Source organism: Aricia agestis, chromosome 4 (genome assembly GCF_905147365.1).
Source record: "Aricia agestis chromosome 4, ilAriAges1.1, whole genome shotgun sequence".
NCBI classification, from domain to species: Eukaryota; Metazoa; Arthropoda; class Insecta; order Lepidoptera; family Lycaenidae; genus Aricia; species Aricia agestis.
In genome coordinates, this window is record NC_056409.1 from 18,011,109 (window position 1) to 18,030,180 (window position 19,072).

General features: G+C 35.5%; 1 protein-coding gene across 4 annotated transcripts in view; it reads left to right on the forward strand.

The window, feature by feature from the left end:
- LOC121726661 (ribosome-binding protein 1) overlaps positions 1 to 19,072 on the forward strand; it is a 30,002-nt gene that overhangs the window by 542 nt on the left and 10,388 nt on the right. For 3 of the 4 annotated variants that reach the window (XM_042114113.1, XM_042114112.1, XM_042114114.1), the window contains exons 2-11: positions 813 to 1,038; positions 2,435 to 2,611; positions 2,809 to 2,982; positions 3,719 to 3,863; positions 4,149 to 4,337; positions 5,341 to 5,492; positions 13,986 to 14,098; positions 16,448 to 16,601; positions 16,849 to 16,929; positions 18,592 to 18,705. In XM_042114113.1, coding sequence (XP_041970047.1) covers positions 838 to 1,038; positions 2,435 to 2,611; positions 2,809 to 2,982; positions 3,719 to 3,863; positions 4,149 to 4,337; positions 5,341 to 5,492; positions 13,986 to 14,098; positions 16,448 to 16,601; positions 16,849 to 16,929; positions 18,592 to 18,705 — 1,500 coding nt within the window. In that variant the 5' untranslated portion in view covers positions 813 to 837. The remainder of the gene's footprint in view (positions 1 to 812; positions 1,039 to 2,434; positions 2,612 to 2,808; positions 2,983 to 3,718; positions 3,864 to 4,148; positions 4,338 to 5,340; positions 5,493 to 13,985; positions 14,099 to 16,447; positions 16,602 to 16,848; positions 16,930 to 18,591; positions 18,706 to 19,072) is intronic. The other variant, XM_042114115.1, reaches the window with a different exon arrangement.

A 19,072-nucleotide genomic window follows, 5' to 3' on the forward strand; every position in this document is an offset into this window, starting at 1 on the left:
AAATAATTACTGTAAAAATAAAAATAGCCACGTACTGCCGTTCCAATAGAGAGTTGATACATTTAATTGTGACCCTTAATATCAACAAATGTAAGGTATTTTGAATGTCATGAATGTGCTATAGGAAGTTATAATTATATGCTTTTAGAGATGGTATATGTTTACTATTGGCTTACTTCGATTTATTTACAGCGCATCTCTATAACATTAATAAACATTATTAATAATTAAATGAAAATTAATTAACCTTAACCCTTAACAATAGAAGCAGGAATTTTTTATTGTTAAACCCATAAAGTTAATATACCTAGTGGAATAGAGCAACAATCTCGAGCTGTCAAACGAAACCGAAATTGGTTTCATTTGTGTGTAAAAATATGTGTATGTATACACTTACACAAGCATGATTGAACATGATTTCTATGAGATTAAATTGTCTACGTGTGGCACGTGCGGACTGGACGTCAAAAAAAGAGTGCTGCTGTCATGTATCAAACCTCTCTTTTTACCACGCAGTGTTACTGATAGTGACATCTCTCTTGCTCAGGCCTGTGCTTCTCTATTCCGCTAGGTATATTGAGCAAGGTATATTAATATGATTAAACCTGACATCTTTGTGAGAAGTTCAATACAGATTGTATGGTTTGCAGGACAGGCTCACCCTGAGTAAGCGCCAAAATACTTTCATTAAATTAAATCTGTAATCTTTAATTTTCTATAAAGTTGTAACTGTCAAAGTGTGAAGGTGATGAATGTAACAGATGATTTTTTTAAAATAAATTATTATTCTTAATCTTGTTACTTTTTTGTAGTATGTAAGCATATGCGGCAGATCCAATGGAACTGCAAGCATTGCTAGTGCTATGCGGCGTTGGAGTGGCAGGGATTGCAGTGCTGCTTCTTATGGGCTTGTTTTCCACCTCGGGAACTAGCTATGAAGAAGCTATTGCTCAGCAGCGCAAAGCTACAAGTGAGCTACTTGCACTTGCTGATGGCAAAAATAAGAATAAGAAGACCAATAAGAAAGCTAATAAGAAGGTATGCATTTCGGTTGTACTTTTGATCCTTGATTACTCCTTTCTGCATGATCTTAATGTTTTATACTAAATTATAGTGCGGGTGCCCAGATTTATAAAACCCAGGCCACCTACTCAAGAGTAATAGTCAGTATGTGTGTGCACAATAAAGACTCATTTCACACTTTCTTTTCTTTTACCAATACTATTGAGAGATAAATTGTAGGACTGACTTTACATGCCTATCTTTCATGCTGGACTGACAGGTGATTGGCCTGTTTTGTCCTAACCCAACTGAATTTTTTTGGTGTTTCAATTTGAGAATAAAAGTTACTACCACCAAAGTCTAGAGCCAAGCTCTATTAACCACTTCAATATGGATGAGTAAATTTAAAAATGTTGAAAATATTAAAAATATAATAAAATGCAATTCAAAAAGCCATACACCAAAAAATGTATAGATGTAATTGATTGTACTGTAAATTCTTGATGGATATTCATTTTAAACACAAATAAAACACAATTTGACATGCAGTTTTTCCACTATATTAATTAATTATTATTATTATAAATTTTAGATAAAAGCTTGCAAGTCTTGAAATCATTACAGTGACTCACATTACATACATGACAGTGAAACAGTTAAAATTAGTTTTATTTTTTCTGCAGTATAAACAGCTCTTATCAGTATTATTACACAATAGCAGTGTTTTTCAACTTTTTTATGACACGACCCCTGGTGTGAAAAAATGTTTCGCGAGCCTCCTTTTTCTACACCAGTGTTGGGACACATTGTGTATATATTTTTTTAATCTTTCTAGTTTTTTTACTGAAATAGTTCTCTCGATCTCTGGCAACCGATCAGAAGATACAGAAGCTTTGTGTACCCTTGAGGGATAGCGAAGCTTCTGTACCACAGGTTGAAAAACACTGCCCTATAGTTTAACAGTTAGTGTTAAGTTTTGCTCGCGTTAATCACTTCTAGTTACATAACTTATATACTGTATATATAGCTATGCTGTAATCTTTAACTCCAAACTATGGCAGTCATCTGCTGAAAAATGGAAGTTCCTAAATCTCATAAAATGTTTATCATCAGCATTTAATCACATTTAATGTACAATGCATATTTTTTTAAATTATTATTAACTAGATGACGCCCGCAACTCCGTTGCGCCTAAAACCGTTTATCGCGCAGGAACCGTAAATTTTTCGAGGTAAAAAGTATTCTATGTCCTTTCTTGGGACTCAAAGTATCTCCATGCCAAATTTCAGCAAAATCGCTTTAGTGGTTTGGGCGTGAAGAGATAACAGACAGACAGATACATTTTTGAATTTATAATATTAGTATGGAAGTATGGATTTGCCATTCTGAGCTGTATTATGTATAATTCTATGTTTATTTGCTGTTATCACAGCTAGCAAAGAAAGAGAGGAATAAGGAAATTGCAGCAGTGACAGGGAGTGAAGTTGAGAGTGAAGCACTGGCAGAGAGTGGTGCTGATGATGACTCCGTCCCGGCTAAACCTCACGTTGAATTTTCCCCCCCTGTTGTGGTAGAAGTAGCAGCTGATGAACCACCCCAGCTGGTTAAGGTAAAGCATACATCATTAACTATCTTATACATTTTGCCATTTAAATTTCAAGGAGTCATAACTTCATAGACAAATGCATAAGTTCCTATGTATAACAAATAGGGCTACAAATCATATTAGAAGCCTCAAGTTACATAAAATAAAATAGAAGCTGTGAAAACCTAATTCAAAAATGCCATGTCATACTTCCTGTACAGATCCGCAAACGCGGCAAGGATCCTAAAGTAAAGCCAATATTAATAAATAAAGAGGATCCGAGTTGCGTAAGCGATCCGACTTCAGCGTCTACCATCAATGTCTCCAACCACTTTGAAGAAATGCAACCCAAAGATGAGTTCGAGTTGATGCAATCATCACTTGTTGCCGAAAAAGTGAGTTGCGTGTCCCGTCAGTATTCTGTGTCAAACCCATGTACATATCCCAGCCTAACCCATTAACGGGAGACACACCAACAAGCTTCATTTCTTTAAATTTTTTTCCTGGGTGTAAGAACCTCTTAACTTTTTGTTAAACATGTAGTAGTATGTTTTGTTGTAACGTTCGTCTATTGTCCCATAGTTATATTTTTTTAACATAATATTATAGTGCATTACATACAAACATATTGTATTAGTTATGAGTAGTGATTTTAGATATATTTACATTTTGGTTTATTAATTTAATAAGTGTCTATGATATAAAAATGTAACGTAAAATTTAAGTATCTTTTTATTTTGCATGACATAGACACAAAATATCCGATTTAGTTTGAGCTGTAAATCTAATTCATAAAATCCTAAGAAAAATAAGTAATAGTAAAAATTATATTTTTAAATTGACGATTTTGAAGCACAAGTTCTCAAGTAGACTTTTTGTTGTTGTAACACCTATAAATTATAATTATAATGAATTACATAATTTCACTGCAAATTTTCGAAAATTGCCTAAAGTTTTAGTAATAAAATGTTCTTGCTGCTTTGCCTAGACATTGCTAATTCATTTATGATGTCTAAGTAAATATGTATTGACGCAACGTTACGTTCGTCAAACACATTGACGCATTTCGGTCCCCGCAATATTTAAACAGGTGTGGTGGAGGAATTATGCTATATGAGCTTAATTTTACAGGTTCCCGAGAAGAAAGAAGAGGTAGTGGAGAAGAAAGAAAAGTCTAAGCATGGCAAACAGAAGGCAGCTAAAACATCGCCTGTCGAAACACCAAAAGAGGAGCAACGCGACAGATCTGTTGAGGCACCAATGGAACAAAGAAAAGGTAAAAAAACAATTCCTAAGCCGCATTTACTATTCGAAATTTTAATTTTATGATAGTCCCTTAATTGGAATTACTCGGTAAAATTCTTTGGGCGTTCTGTTTGCTTACGTGGCGTCGAAGAGCCTCGATAAAACGACTGGCTTTACTATTATCACTTGTTGGTCATTGTGCGGCGTGTTAGACTTCTTACAGACGAACGACACAAGTGCCGTTCGTCTTTAAGCGCTCTAAGCTTAGTGTGCTTATGTCATGTAAGGCACCTTCAAAAATGTTCATCCAATATAGCAAAAAAAACAGAGAAGAAGGCGCCAGTTGAAGTAGTGGAGGAGGTGGTGCCGCCGCTCAACCCGCCCCAACCGAGCGAGCTCACCACAGACAAGCTGCTCAAGCAGGCAATACCCGCCCAGCCTGCCCCGCCCCAACCCGCCAAGAACAAGAAGAAGAAACACGAACAGAATGTATCGTCGCTCATAGGTAATGGTAAATGTTGAATATTCTTAGAGACAGAAAATGTATTATTTTAATAGGCCCAGAACACATAGTATCAGTAAAATAGTTCAATATTACAATAGAAATAAAACCGGCCAACTGCGAGTTGGACTCGCCCATGAAGGGTTCCGCAGCAGCAATAAGGTTTATTTTAGTAATTAAGAGGTTTATGATTTATTTTCATATTTCAGTTGAGTTAATGAAAGTTAAATTAAGGTTTACCATTTATGACGTATAAAAAAAACTACTGGCTAGATTTCGTTCGAACCAATTTTCGTTGGTAGTTTTTGTAGTAATGTACATCATATATTTTTTTTAGACTTATCATGCCCCTACTTTAGAAGTTAGAGAGGGGGGGGGCACATTTTACCACTTTGGAAGAGTCTCTCTCGCAAACTATTCAGGTTAGAAAAAAATGATATTAGAAACCTCAACATGATTTTTGAAGACCTATCCATAGATACCCCACATGCATAGGTTAGATGAAAAAAAATAATTGTTTCAGTTGTATCTATGGGGACCCCTAAAATTTTTAATAATTTTTCCGTTTTTAAATCTTAAAGCGGTTCACAGACTACATCTACATACCAAGTTTCAATAGTATAGCTCTTATAGTTTCGGAGAAAAGTGGATGTGACATACGGACGGACAGACAGACAGAAATGACGAACCTATAAGGGTTCCGTTTTTTGCCATATGGCTACGGAACCCTAAAAACTTGGTTACTTGGTCTCGCCACGTCTTTTGCTTACTCGTCTTTGACTTCCAATAGTAGACTTTCAATTCAAATTCTTTGTTATCCACACAAACAATAGTACAAAGCAGGCCGTGTACACCACGTCTAATCCCATGCTAACTTATACTACTGTTAGCATGGGATTAGTCAACCGTAGTCTGTAACTTAACCTCCTATGACGGTTGACTTACGACGCAAAATAATATAGAAATAGTAGACGGTTTTAGATGCATTTTTTCGATCACCGAACAGCGGCGGCAGGAGAGGGCGCGGCGGTGGGCGTGTCGGAGCTGGTGCGTGCGGTGCGCGCGGCGGCGCTCTCCCGCACCGAGGTCCAGATACTGATAGACGCGCTGCTCGACAGACACCACGATCCCCTGCCGCAGCATTCCGATTGGACTGAGGTGGGTATGGGGAATTTTACGCAAAGGTCGAAGCAGAGGGCGTTACTAGCACATACACAGCAAACGTCATATCACAATATCGATGTTGAACAAAACATTGCTGTAAAATATCCCATTGAAGGGCGATTGGCCCTCCACACACTGCAACTCCCGACAGTTGTTTTTTAAATAATTTAATAATTCTTACTCTTTGAAGTGCTTTAGGCATAATTCTCCTAAACCTCAACTATTTCTGTACACAATATCTTCATTATTTTGAAGTCGGTACCAGTTTTAAATATAAAAAATGTTTTGTCATAGAACTCAGTATTGTTAGCTGGTACCGTTTTCAAAATAATGAAGATTGTGTACAGAAATAGTTGAGGTTTAGGAGAATTATGCCTAAGGCACTTCAAAGAGTAAGAATTTTTAAATTATTTAATATTTTTTGCATTTTAAATTATTATTGTTTTTACCCTGGAAGATGGTTTTAATTTTTTGTTAAAAATAATAATTTTATTAGAAAGTCCACTGTCATTTTTAGACGCCAACTGAAATGTGTTATGCTAAGTACTCACATACAGTTTGCTCGGTAGTTTTACTCCAAATCGAGCAATAAGTAATAACCACCGTGTGGACCGCAAAACTGACAGCTCAAAGGCTCGCTTTGAGCCCGCTCGATGGAATTAAATATGTCAAATATATTTCCTTCGATTCGGAATAAAACTATCGAGCAAAACCGTATGTGAGTATTAGCGCCTTTTTAAACCTTAACTCGGCGAAAGAAACTTGCAAAGTTGTGAAGGGTTTACCTTTTTATGATAAGTTAGGAATATTATGATAAGTTAGGAAGTAGTGTACTACATACAGATCAAGTTTTGCGGACTGAAGTTTAATGTAAGGGGAGGAATCGAGTAGACCACTAAGATGCGTTTCCACTGAAGCGGAGTGGAGCGGAGCGAAGCTTAGCGGTGCCCGAATTGACCAATCGTGCTATTCCAGCGGAATGACATCGAAGATTTCGAGCATGGTGATTGGTCAATTCGGCACCGCTAAGCTCCGCTCCGCTTCAGTGGAAACGCAGCCTAAAGGAGTGAAGCTAGTTCAAAGTGTCGTCTCCTGACTCCTGAGTCCTGATGCTTATATTATTATAATAAGTTTTATAATTTTACATATAACAAAATCTATCATGGTAATATTCAGGAACCATAAACTTAAAGCTATTGCAATGACATGTTTGAATTGTATATGATATTAACTAGACGTCCCGCGCGGCTTTGCCCGCGTAAATTACTAATTTTACAGAAAGCGTACATTTTCCCATAAAAAATAGCTTATGTCCCTACTCCCTTCACTTGGTCTACTCTATATCTGTGCCATAAAAATTGGTCCAGTAGTTCGTAATTTCTAATATTTCCCCCGTTTTTCCCACATTTTCCTGAGTTTCTTCGGTCGTATTAGTCTTAGCGTGATGATATATAGCCTTTAGTCTTACTCGATAAATGAGCTATCTAACACTGAAATAAGTTTTTATATCGGATCTGTAGTTCCTGAGATTAACGCGTTCAAGCAAACATACTCTTCAGGTTTATAATATTAGGTAGGTATAGATTTTTTTTAATTATCGCTTTACAAATTCGAGACTCGATCTAAAAGACTATGAAAAGTACCTATAACAGGGTCTTTATAGGCTCATAAGTCATAACTATAGGACGATGCATGGTATACCACCCTGTTATAGGTACTTTTCATAGTCTTTTAGATCGAGTCTCGAATTTGTAAAGCGATAATTAAAAAAAATCTATACCTACCTAATATTATAATATGGTGTACCATATTATAATATGGTAGTGATGATGATGATGAATGTAATTTGCATAGTAGCATATGCTTTCCGTTCTTAAAACAACGCCAAAACTCCCAAACTTTTATCTATAAAGAATCAGGAGTTCTCTCAGCACCTTCCGAACCACGGTATTCACTCACTTCTCACGAAACCGAAGTCACCACATGTTTCCCTATAAATTTTGAGGAGTTCCCTCGATTACTTATGGATACTTCATCAGATCACCACTTTTGTGAATATAATACCAAATTGGGATGATACCCTATATACCAAAAGAAAAAAATTGAAAATCGGTTAACAAACGGTGGAGTAATCGTTGAACATAAGAAAACGAACATAACACCTCCCCCATTTTGAAAGTCGGTTAAAATTGTTATTCTGATGTATTAGCTATGTTATTGTAAAGTTTCATTGAAATCCGTTCAGTAGTTTTTGCGTGAAAGAGTAACAAACATCCATACATCCACACATCCATACATCCAAACAAACTTTCGCCTTTATAATATTAGTAGGAAGTAGGATATACGAGGGAAAAACTTTGGATCCCTTTTGACGAAAAATGCGAGACGTAGGTAAATGTAATTGTGCACAGTTATAGTTTATATATGGTGAAGGAGTGCATCGAGCTAATATTATTTTAAAATAATGCTTTTATCATACATTTTTTTAACAAATAAAACATTACACACACTACATTATGCACACTATCATCTTTTCGAATGACAAGCCTATACATACGAATTATACTCTTTTGTTTATGGTTGAAGTCTGTTGACAAATTACAAATGGATTGTTGTTTTTTTTTTATTAAATCTGAAATAGTGAATACTTTAAACGGGGAGCCAAAAGAAGATAATTAAATTTAAGGTCGAATTTCGACCATTGGGCGATCTCTAGTAAGTAATAAATGTTATGCAAAATCTTACTTGTTTGTAGCATATAGTTTTATTTTTAACAAACATTTTGTGACTAAAATGATGAAATTTGGAATAATTATTCTGACGGAATTGAACAAAATTAAATATTCTTGTGTGAACAACAATGTGTTAAAATGGACCATTTTATCGCAAACGAAAAGTTTATCATGATTGAGGTCATAGATATTATTTGTAACAACACTTTCCAATTATGCAATCATCATATTTATTATCAGTACAAACATCTACTATTATAAAGAGGAAAGATTTGATTGTTTGTTTGTTTGTCTTGAATAGGCTCCGAAACTACTGGACCGATTTAAAAGATTGTTTTACCATTGGAATCCTACATTAATTCTGCAGAACATAGGCTAAATTTTATTTTGGAAAAAAATAGGGTTCCGTAATATATTTGGGATTTTCGGACGCAAGGTGTAAAAAATCAACCAGAAATGTTACTTTTTTCGCGTACGCTGCCTAAACTATAAAAGATAGAACCATAAAATGTTCTAAGTAATTGTAGATCTTTTAAATATCTACAAAAAAGTCCGCGACACACTATACCTATCTATGTTGAGTGAAACACAATAACCATTTTTTTATTAAAAAATCTTGAAATGTTTTTGGACTACATTTAAATGCCTTTATTTTACTCATGGCATTAATTCTTATCAAAATAAATTATTTCATTACTAAGTACAGTTAATGTAGATAATATTTGGTCTTTGAATGATTAAAATTGGACGTTTGGTTTTAATGTTATGGCGAAATTAAAATATTACGATTTCTGCTGCACGTTGCGAATTGGGCGTCGTCAAGGCGCGCCGCGCGGGTGTGCTCGCCCGGAGAGTCCACGTAAATATTAATTATTATTACCTCGATCATGGGAATCGCAGAGACAATAGATTTATAATATAATAGTTATGCGACAGCTGGGTGCCGCTTCATTGATGGGATAATATTATAATGCTTCATTAATTCATTACGTTTTGAATGACTATTATTTTTGATTGCTATTACAATTAATTTCTATAATTATAAATCAAACATAACACTTAAAATATAAAAAAATACAATAAAAATGTGTATAATAATTATAATATAGTAGTTACAGGCTAAATAGTGTAAACCATTTTTATGTTCTGCTTAACATAAAGATTGACTAAGAAATAAAGATTGAAAAAGAAATATTTAAAAATCAATGTCCACCCGTGCGAAGCCGGGGCGGGCCGCTAGTAATATATAACATAGTTTGAGAATACCTAATATGTTTCATGTTTGCATTATTCTATTTAGAATATTCTTTATCTACAAACACATAATGATATAATAACAAATTTTATCAATGTACTTTTATTAATTTATATAAGTAAATGATTCATTATTTAATAAAAATATTTTAATACTAGATGTCCCGGGCGGCTTCGCCCGCGCAAATTAGGAATTTCACAGAAACCGTACATTTTCGAATAAAAATAGCTATAAATACTCCTTTCACGTGGTCTACTCTATATAAGTGCCAAATATTGCTATAAAAATTGCTCCAGTAGTTCGTGAGATAAACCCTTTCTAATATCTTCCCCGTTTTCCCCACATTTTCCTGAGTTTCTTCGGTCGTATTAGTCTTAGCGTGGTAATAAAATAATATAATATAGCCTATATCTAACACTGAAATAAGTTTTTAAATCGGACGTAGTTCCTGAGATTAGCGCATTCAAGCAAACATACTCTTCAGGTTTATAATATTAAGTATAGATTTTTTTAAATTATCGCTTGACAAACTCGAGCCTCGATCTAAAAGACTATGAAGAGGCTCATAATCATGGGATGATGCATGGTATAATATTATGGTAGTGATGATGATGATGATGAATGTAATTTGCATAGTAGCATATGCTTTCCGTTCTTAAAACAACGCCGAAACTCCCAAACTTGTATCTATAAAGAATCAGGAGTTGTCTCAGCACCTTCCGAACCACGGTATACCAGATATACCTCGGTGCAAAATCTTACTTGTTTGTAGCATATGCTTAGAATACATCTCACGAAACCGAAGTCACCACATGTTTCCCCATAAATTTTGAGGAGTTCCCTCGATTACTTATGGATCCTTCATCAGATCACCACTTTTGTGAATATTATACCAAATTGGGATGATACCCTACATACCAAAAGAAAAATTTTGAAAATCGGTTAACAAACGGCGGAGTAATCGTTGAACATAAGAAAACGAACATAACACTAAATTTTTAATTAAAAAGTTAAAATTGTAGCCTATGTGTTATTCTGATGTATAAGCTATATTATTGTAAAGTTTCATTAAAATCCGTTCAGTAGTTTTTGCGTGAAAGAGTAACAAACATCCATACATCCAAACAAACTTTCGCCTTTATGATATTAGTAATAAGTATATTAATATGCATTAAAATATTTTAATAAATAATGTGTAGGTATTCACAACACAGCTTTGAGTACTTTCGTATAATATATACTTTCTCTGTAGTTTATTCATTTTAGCTAGCTAGTTTATATGATTACAATAAAAGTCATTGGCCAGTCAGTGTCTCACAAGAGAGTGACTCACAAACATAAACTGTTAAAAACATGTTTTAAGAATACGGATCTAATGTCTATTGTTTGCCAAAATTCCCATTCCTTAATTTTTTTTTACTTCCATAAAATTTTAATGTAAGTACACATTTGATGGCTACCATTTAAAAGCTTCTGTTTATCGTTCTATTGAACCAATTATAGGTTAATTGGTGCAATTAACATTAGCAATGTGCAACCTTACCTCTAGAGTCTAGCTTCTTCACACCTAAACCGCTTAACTGATTTTGTCATGGAGTCACTTTGAGTCCTGGTAAAGGACATAGTTTGTATTGTGAAATGATACGGAAAAATGTACTGTTCAATTATACATAAACAAATTTTAACATTGCCTCTAAATTAGACTGTCCCATTCAAAAATACTGGATGGAGATAGGGATAGGCTTGATGTCGTAAATATTATAGTTTACAGACTCTACTAACACTACTAACATACTTATACAGTGTGTAACAAAAATAAGTGATAATACTTTAGGGTGTGTACGGGTTCCCTGCAGAGAGTTCTCTGTAAAAGTAGCAGCGCTGAAAGACCAAAATTTTTTTTCACTTTTGTATGGGCAAGGGCCCGAGCGTCACGAGTTTTCCCATACAAAAGTGAAAAAAAATGTTGGTCTTTCAGCGGTGTTACTTTCACAGTGTACTCTCTACAACGAACACGTACACACTCTAAAATATTATCACTTATTTTTGTTACACCCTGTATAAGCTAATTGTTACTAACTATCTCTAACAAATCTATGGACAAATTAGTCTGAAATAAAGTTTTATTTATTTATTACTAGATGTCCCGCGCGGCTTCGCCCGCGTAAATTAGGAATTTTACAGAAACCGTACATTTTCCCATAAAAAATATTTTCCCCGTTTTTCCCGCATTTTCCTGAGTTTCTTCGGTCGTATTAGTCTTAGCGTGATAATATATTATATAATATAGCCTATAATCTTACTCGATAAATGACCAATCTAACACTGAGATAAGTTCTTAAATCGGACCTGTAGTTCCTGAGATTGACGCGTTAAAACAAACATACTCTTCAATGTTATTATATTAGGTAGGTATAGATTTTTTTTATCTATGGACGCTTCACACCGGGTCAGTCTGGCCCCGTGGTAAGTACCTGATGGACTTGTGTTACAGGTACCAGACAACGGAAATATATTTAATACTTTTATACTATACATATATTTAAGATTTTTATTATAATCATACACATATCATTATAATATAAGTAAGTAATATAAGTAATAAGTATTTAGATATTTAAACATTAAAGAGACTGTAACTTGCAGTCAAACTGCGTAAGCAGTTTTGCAGGAAGTGTATAACTGTTATGTATATTATAAGAGAAAAGAAATAAATAAATAAAAAATAAATATTTAATACACATCCATGACCCAGGAACTTTGAAAACTTTTTGTTCCGTCGGCGGGATTTGAACCCGCAACCTCCGGCTTGAGCTACCAACGCGCTCACCACTGAGCCACAGAGGTCGTCAAACTATTTTTAGAAATAAAATAAATTTTTTATAATATTTGTAGGATATAGCCTATAATATATTATCACGCTAAGACCAATAGAAGCGGAGCACCAATGAAGAATGTTTCAAAATCGGGTGATTTTTCCTATTGTGCTGCGTAAACGATAAAAGTTTCGCAAAAAATGGCAGAATTTTCTTTATTTACCCATGAATTAGTTACTCTCTCGGGTCTGTGGCTGTTTGGTTGTTCGTTTTGTTCGGTGTTGCTATGTGTCTGTGCGGATGATTTTCTTGCTCTCTGTATTCGATGCCTATCCCTATCCTGGCTGAGGCGAGCCTCACGCTCTACAGATGATTCTCTTTCTCTCTGTATTCGATTTCTATCACTATTCTGGCTGAGGCGAGCCTCACGCTCTACAGACGATTCTCTTTCTCTCTGTATTCGATTTCTATCACTATTCTGGCTGAGGCGAACCTCACGCTCTACAGACGATTCTCTTTCTCTCTGTATCCGAATTCTATCATTTTTCCGACTGAGGCGAGCCTCATGCTCTACAGACGATTCTCTTTCTCTCTGTATCCGAATTCTATCATTTTTCCGACTGAGGCGAGCCTAACGCTCTACAGACGATTCTCTTTCTCTCTGTATCCGATTTCTATCACTATTCTGGCTGAGGCGAGTCTCACGTTCCGTTGACGATTCTTCATCTCTTGCTGAACGTGCTCTTTTGGCATTCACTGTACTACGACCTATGTTCGAACGACGACGTCTTCCAGGCATGATCGTATAGTAATACCCACAAAGCAACAAATAACCCAATCGCAAAGCAAAAACAAAAGTCCGTTTTTCTAACCAAGTCAAATATATTTTTATCGACAATTCAGAAACCAAAGAACCAGAAACAATGAATATCTGAAAGAAAGCGCTGTGGTTGCTCCTCTGCGTTACCGTCTGCACAACCACACAATGACGAAATACACTATCTACTACAATAACATAAGCCCGAAGCTTATGAGAGCCCCCGGCCGGTTCCGCCGTAAACGCTATGTCCCTCGGCCGCCGCCGCGCGACATATTTTTTGATTCCGCGTAAGTTTATACGTTTGAAAACTTCTAAAGTATTGATCGAAATTGTATAGTGTAAAAGACAATTATAATCTACATTTAATGTCTTAGCTTCCAAATATGTTTATTTGGATAAGGGTTAATGTTGTAAATTGTTAAAATCGCTTCGTAAATAAGCCATTATTTTTCGTAAAAAGTAAAGAACAAAAATGGCTATTGTGAGTTATCCCTAAGAAATAGACATATACCATCGCGGACTTTTTTGTTTACCTTATTAAGGTGTACAATACTGTAGTACATTATTTTGATCTATCTCGTAGGGTTTAGCCAGCGTTTGCAATATAAACGCAAAAAAATGAATTTATTTACGACATAACATTAGAAACCTCTAAAATTATCAGTGTTTCTCTACCATATTATGCATATGTTATACATATAAACCTTCCTATTGAAACACTCAATCTATTAAAAAAAACCGCATCAAAATCCGTTGAGTAGTTTTAAAGATCTAAGCATACATACACACATACATACAGACAGCGGAAAGCGACTTTGTTTTATACTATTTAGAGATTTAACAAATGCCTCTCATTTGGCGCAGGGACCCAACGATCCGATGCAGAAGTTGAAGAAGCAACTGGCGGAGAAGGAGAAGGCTTTGGCGGAAGAGGTGGAGGCCTCGCAGGCGCTGCACGCCAAACTCAAGGAGCTTCGGTATGTCTTTTTAATAGTAATAATTCTTACCAATATTATAAATGTGAAAGTGTGTCTGTCTGTTTGTCTGTCAATCTCTTGACGGTGTTGTATGGTGTCCCGATAGCTGAAAAGTGAGATCCTATCTACTTAACTTACCTTTTACATTTTTCCGACCATCATCCAAATACCTTTGAGTCAGACGTTGCCACTGTACAGTTAGGGAGGGGAAGAGGAGATTTCGTGAAAAGCTCGAGCGCGTCAAATTAAGCTTGTACAGGCTTCCGACATGTTATCATGGTATAGAAATCGGGTTTCTCACGTGGTGGGTTAAAAAACGTTATTTTCGAATATTGAAATGTCATCGGAGCTGTCAGATTAAGATAGGGGATGCTTAGACGTATATCCTAAAGAAGCTTTCATATAAAGCACTGAAGATTGAAAGGTTAGGTAAGCCTGTACATTTTAAAATATAAATCATAAAGCTTAATATTTTCCTAACTTAGCTTCGCAGACATTTTATGTTGCACTAAACTAAATGATTTAGTTGTTGTTGTCTAAAATCTTGTTACAATAATTTACCTGAATAAGCAATTTTCTGAATATATTAATTTCTTTTTCATAACTCTAAAATAGTTGCAGTGTCTGAACCCACCGCTAAAATAAAAAAACGCTCTTATTATTTTTTATCAGTTTTACCTAATGTAAAAAACCTACTAGGTCTCCATGACGCTTGAGTGACTACACGAATAGCACCCTTGGCTCCCTTCAATTATGTAGCTACTCGTCTTACGGCCGCACTCAGAGACATTTTATGGTGATTAAATGAAGAGTTCGACTGCTAATCTGCATTAATTGTAGGGCAACTCAGTTGAAATTGAAAGTGCTTTTAGAGTACAAAAACAGTGCGTTAGAGCAACGAATATATATTAGTAGTACCAACAGAAGCCCAACTCGTGAAACCCGTTTAAAAAAATAACAACTCTTGCTGCGATACTATAAAGTTCAAATTCCGACCGCGCAGTGCTAGGTGCCTACAATTATATTTGCCTACATGTGCGCTCTCTTTCTATCGCGTAAGAGGTACCCTTTCTGACGAAATCAAGATTGTCACCTTTTAGAAAATAGAATAATCTTCTTTTAATTACTATAGCTACTAATAGCAAACTTTTTTATAGTAATAATCAAATTTTAGTAACCCAACATATATTTTATAATAGTTTTATATTCGATTATAGTGTAGGAGCTGGTCAGGAATTTTTTACAACTTAAACATAGTAACTTGTGTTTATTTATGTGTAGTATGTGGTTTGTTTATAACAAATTGGTTTATTTGCTATGTTAGTGTATTTTTTTCTCTTTTTTTTTTTTTATTTTAAAGTCTTAAATTACTTTATTGAAATATTTCTTTGACTTTTTCAATTGTTCATATTTATCAGATTAATAATGATTCTGTCACAGCGGTTAAATCAGTACGTAGATATATGCGACGAAAAAATCTTGCGCGCGCGTCACCGCTCGCTTGTGAGTCCCTTGTGATCTGCCCCTTTAAAGGGGTACTTACAGTTCGATACCTAAAGGCGCGAGTGGGACAGGCCTGGTTAGAGCAATATGTGGAGCGTGGTCACTGGATAGCTGTAAACCATTATTTGAAAAATTTCACATCTTACCATTACCTTGTATGTACTTAAGAGATATTAATGTATTTGTGAAACAGCATCCAGAATAGGTACTTCATACTAAGTGCAAATGCAAATGGAAGAACCGTCCCACCAAGAAATAAATTTAAATTATATATGCCCCAGTGTAGGCTTGATATTTTTAAACGAAATGTATACATTAATGCCATCAAAATATATATTAAATTGCCAAACCATTTTAAAGACCTTAATAACCTAGTCTTCAAAAGAGAAATTACAAAGTGGTTAGCAGAAAAAAGTTTTTATAGTATCCAAGAATATATGAATTATAGTTGTAAATAGCTTTAAGATTGAAATTTTACTTTTTGAATTTATAAGTGTAATTTTGACATTTTGACACAATACCTACTATTTTACTTATTTTTTGTGAATTTTACTTATTTTGACTTCTAATGAATATTTTAAAAATAAATTAATAATTATGGACTTTGTTTTGTAATAGATTCTTAATTTAATTCTATAAATAACTTTCAATAATGTTTACTTTGACTTTTGCACGCCACCTTGATGGCAGAATGTTTAGAACAGTATTTTATAATTTAAGGACCTATGTTATGCACTACATTCTTGCAATATTTCATTTCATTAAATTACAAGTTACGTAATTAATGTTCGTCTCTGAGAGCGGTAGTTATTCTCTCATGTTATGAACTAATCTTTGGTATTGCAGTACGAGTCTGAACGCTGAGCGCGCACGCTCAGCGGAGCTTGTGCGTGCGAGCGAGCAAGCGGCGACGAGCGGGCGCGCCGCCATGCACACTCAGCAGGCGCGCCTGCAACGCCTCTTGGAGGACAACCGCGCACTCGCACAGGAAAAGATCGTGGTGCGTATAATAGTGTTGCGTAAATGTTTACTTTTATAATACTTTTATTCCAAATTGCAAAAAAACAAATTAGGTAGAGAATTGATTATTCCGTTTACAATAATTAAAATAAAGCTTAGCTTTTAAATTGATTTTATCCTGGATTGTCCGATTCGGGCTAGGAATCCATCCGAAAGTTATAAAGAAGAAAATTCTCCGGTTTCGAAACTTCTGAATAGATTTTAATAAATGTTGTTTATATTTTCAGCTCCAAGCGAAATTGAGCGAGGAAGCTGAGGCCCAAGCGCAGCGAGTCCAAATGGAAATGCATATTCAAAGATTGTCTGAGGTAATATTTCAATTTTTTTTTCAATAACGAAGATAGTACAGGTCACAAATATTTTTGGTTACACCGAGATACCTGTTAGTTGTGAATTGTGACATTTAATAACTCATAATTGTTCCAATACATATACTTGTCATCTCTTGACTCTTACTGCAAACGTTGTTTCCAAAGGTTTTTTTACAAGAAAACAAAAAAAATCAAAATGTAATAAATTATATTTCATCTACAAAAACAAATGTTTCCTATAATTGTAAATGAAAAAAAATATAGTTAAGTTGCTAAATGCTAAATTATTAATATAAATTTATAAATATTAACTGTGAAATAGGAGTATAAAATTATTGTTACGAAAAGATTTGAAAAACGGAACTTATGTCATTGGAGATTGACTCTGTTGAATCGAAATCAAATCGATAAAAAAGGGCGGCCATCTTAAATCGCCGGCACCACTGAAATGTCAGTACGAAATCGATAATTTCGATTGCGATTCCTTTACGAAGTGATTCGATATTTTTAAATGATCGATTAATTTTTGTTAGGTAACTTCCCTACTATTGTCAATTATAATGTGGCACGCATATCATCATAAAACGCACAAACTATAGGAAATAGTATGCAAAGGTCGAAGCAGACTAAGCAGAGGGCGCTACTAGCACATAGGCTGGTTTCATCGTTAAACGTTTCGGCAGCGCCATTGGAGCGCGCGCGCTTGACAGAAACGTCAGACGTCGAAGTCCAGGGCTCGGAAACCTGGTTAATCTTCGCGATCCTGTTCGTTAAAAACGCCATACATTTCCAAAAGAGCGTTCTCATTTCGATTCCGCTCTGAACGGACCGAAATTATTACTGGTTTTCGTTCAAAGAGCAAAATGAAACTGCTCCTGCTCAATATACCGGTTAGAACCGTTCGCGATTATGTTCGCCCCGCCCACTCTTTTTTTTACACACACCACGACTTTCACCCATGATTGTCCACACATTCAAAACAAATAAGCCAGGCATATTGGCTATTAGATGGTGCACTAGAAAGGGATAGAAGATAATATCACTGCACTAGTTACTTTCCGCGAGGAATTAACCAGGCTAATTTCAGAAGCAATACCGCTGGTATCTCGGTTTCGCTCCGAGCGAACACTTGTCCAAAAACAAGGTTAAAGAGCTTTTTAACCTGGTTCAAAAATACCGGTTCCGAGCCCTCGTACAGAACTATAGGTCTACCAGAATCTGATGGCAATTTTTGACAGCAGTTTTTCAAAAAATATCCTTGATCATTGGAGAAATTTTTATATTTGCATATATAGCACACAGAATCAGCCGCTATAAGATAAAAAAGGATCAAAATGTTTTATTCCAATTACCCCAGTATTGCTAAGAGTCAATTTATTTTCTCACTTTTTGCCATCAGATTCTGGTAGACCTATATTTGTTTGCTGTCTAAGCTAATTAAATTTAAAACATTGCAACTAGATGACGCCCGCAACTCCGTTACGCCAAAATCGTTTTATCGCGTGGGAACTGTACATTTTTCTGGGATAAAAACTATCCTATTTCCTCACTCGGGACTCAAAGTATTTCAGCAAATCGGTTCAGCGGTTTAAGCGTGAAGAGGTAACAGACGGACAGACACACTTTCGCATTTATAATACTAGTATGGATTGTGTGCAGGCGGAGCAGACGCTGCTGGGTCAGCTGGGCGCGCTGCAGGCGGAGCTGCAGGCGCGCGTGGTCGACACCAGCCTGGCGCAGCAGCACGCCGCAGACCTCGCGCAGCAGCTGCAGGTAAAGGCAGCAACGCTGGTGGACGAGTATTGGCTAAGCGACGTTGTTAGGTGGTACTCGGATCGATGTGGCTTATTTCTCACCGATCCACCCCCAGCCATAGTATGTCGTGTAGCGCCGAATAAAAAGTTACTCTTGCATAGTTTATGTTTAATATGACTACATAAAATTAATACTTATTTTGGTTGAACCTATTCATACTTGCGGGACAATTAAAATGTTGCTTGTGCTCCACATTTATCGCAAATTGAATTGTAATATCTAAATCGAAGGCAGATTTTATAACACAAATGTCTGACGGTAGCGATTCCTGAGATTACTAATAATACATTTCGCTCCCCTTTTCACTAATTAATATAGTCATGAT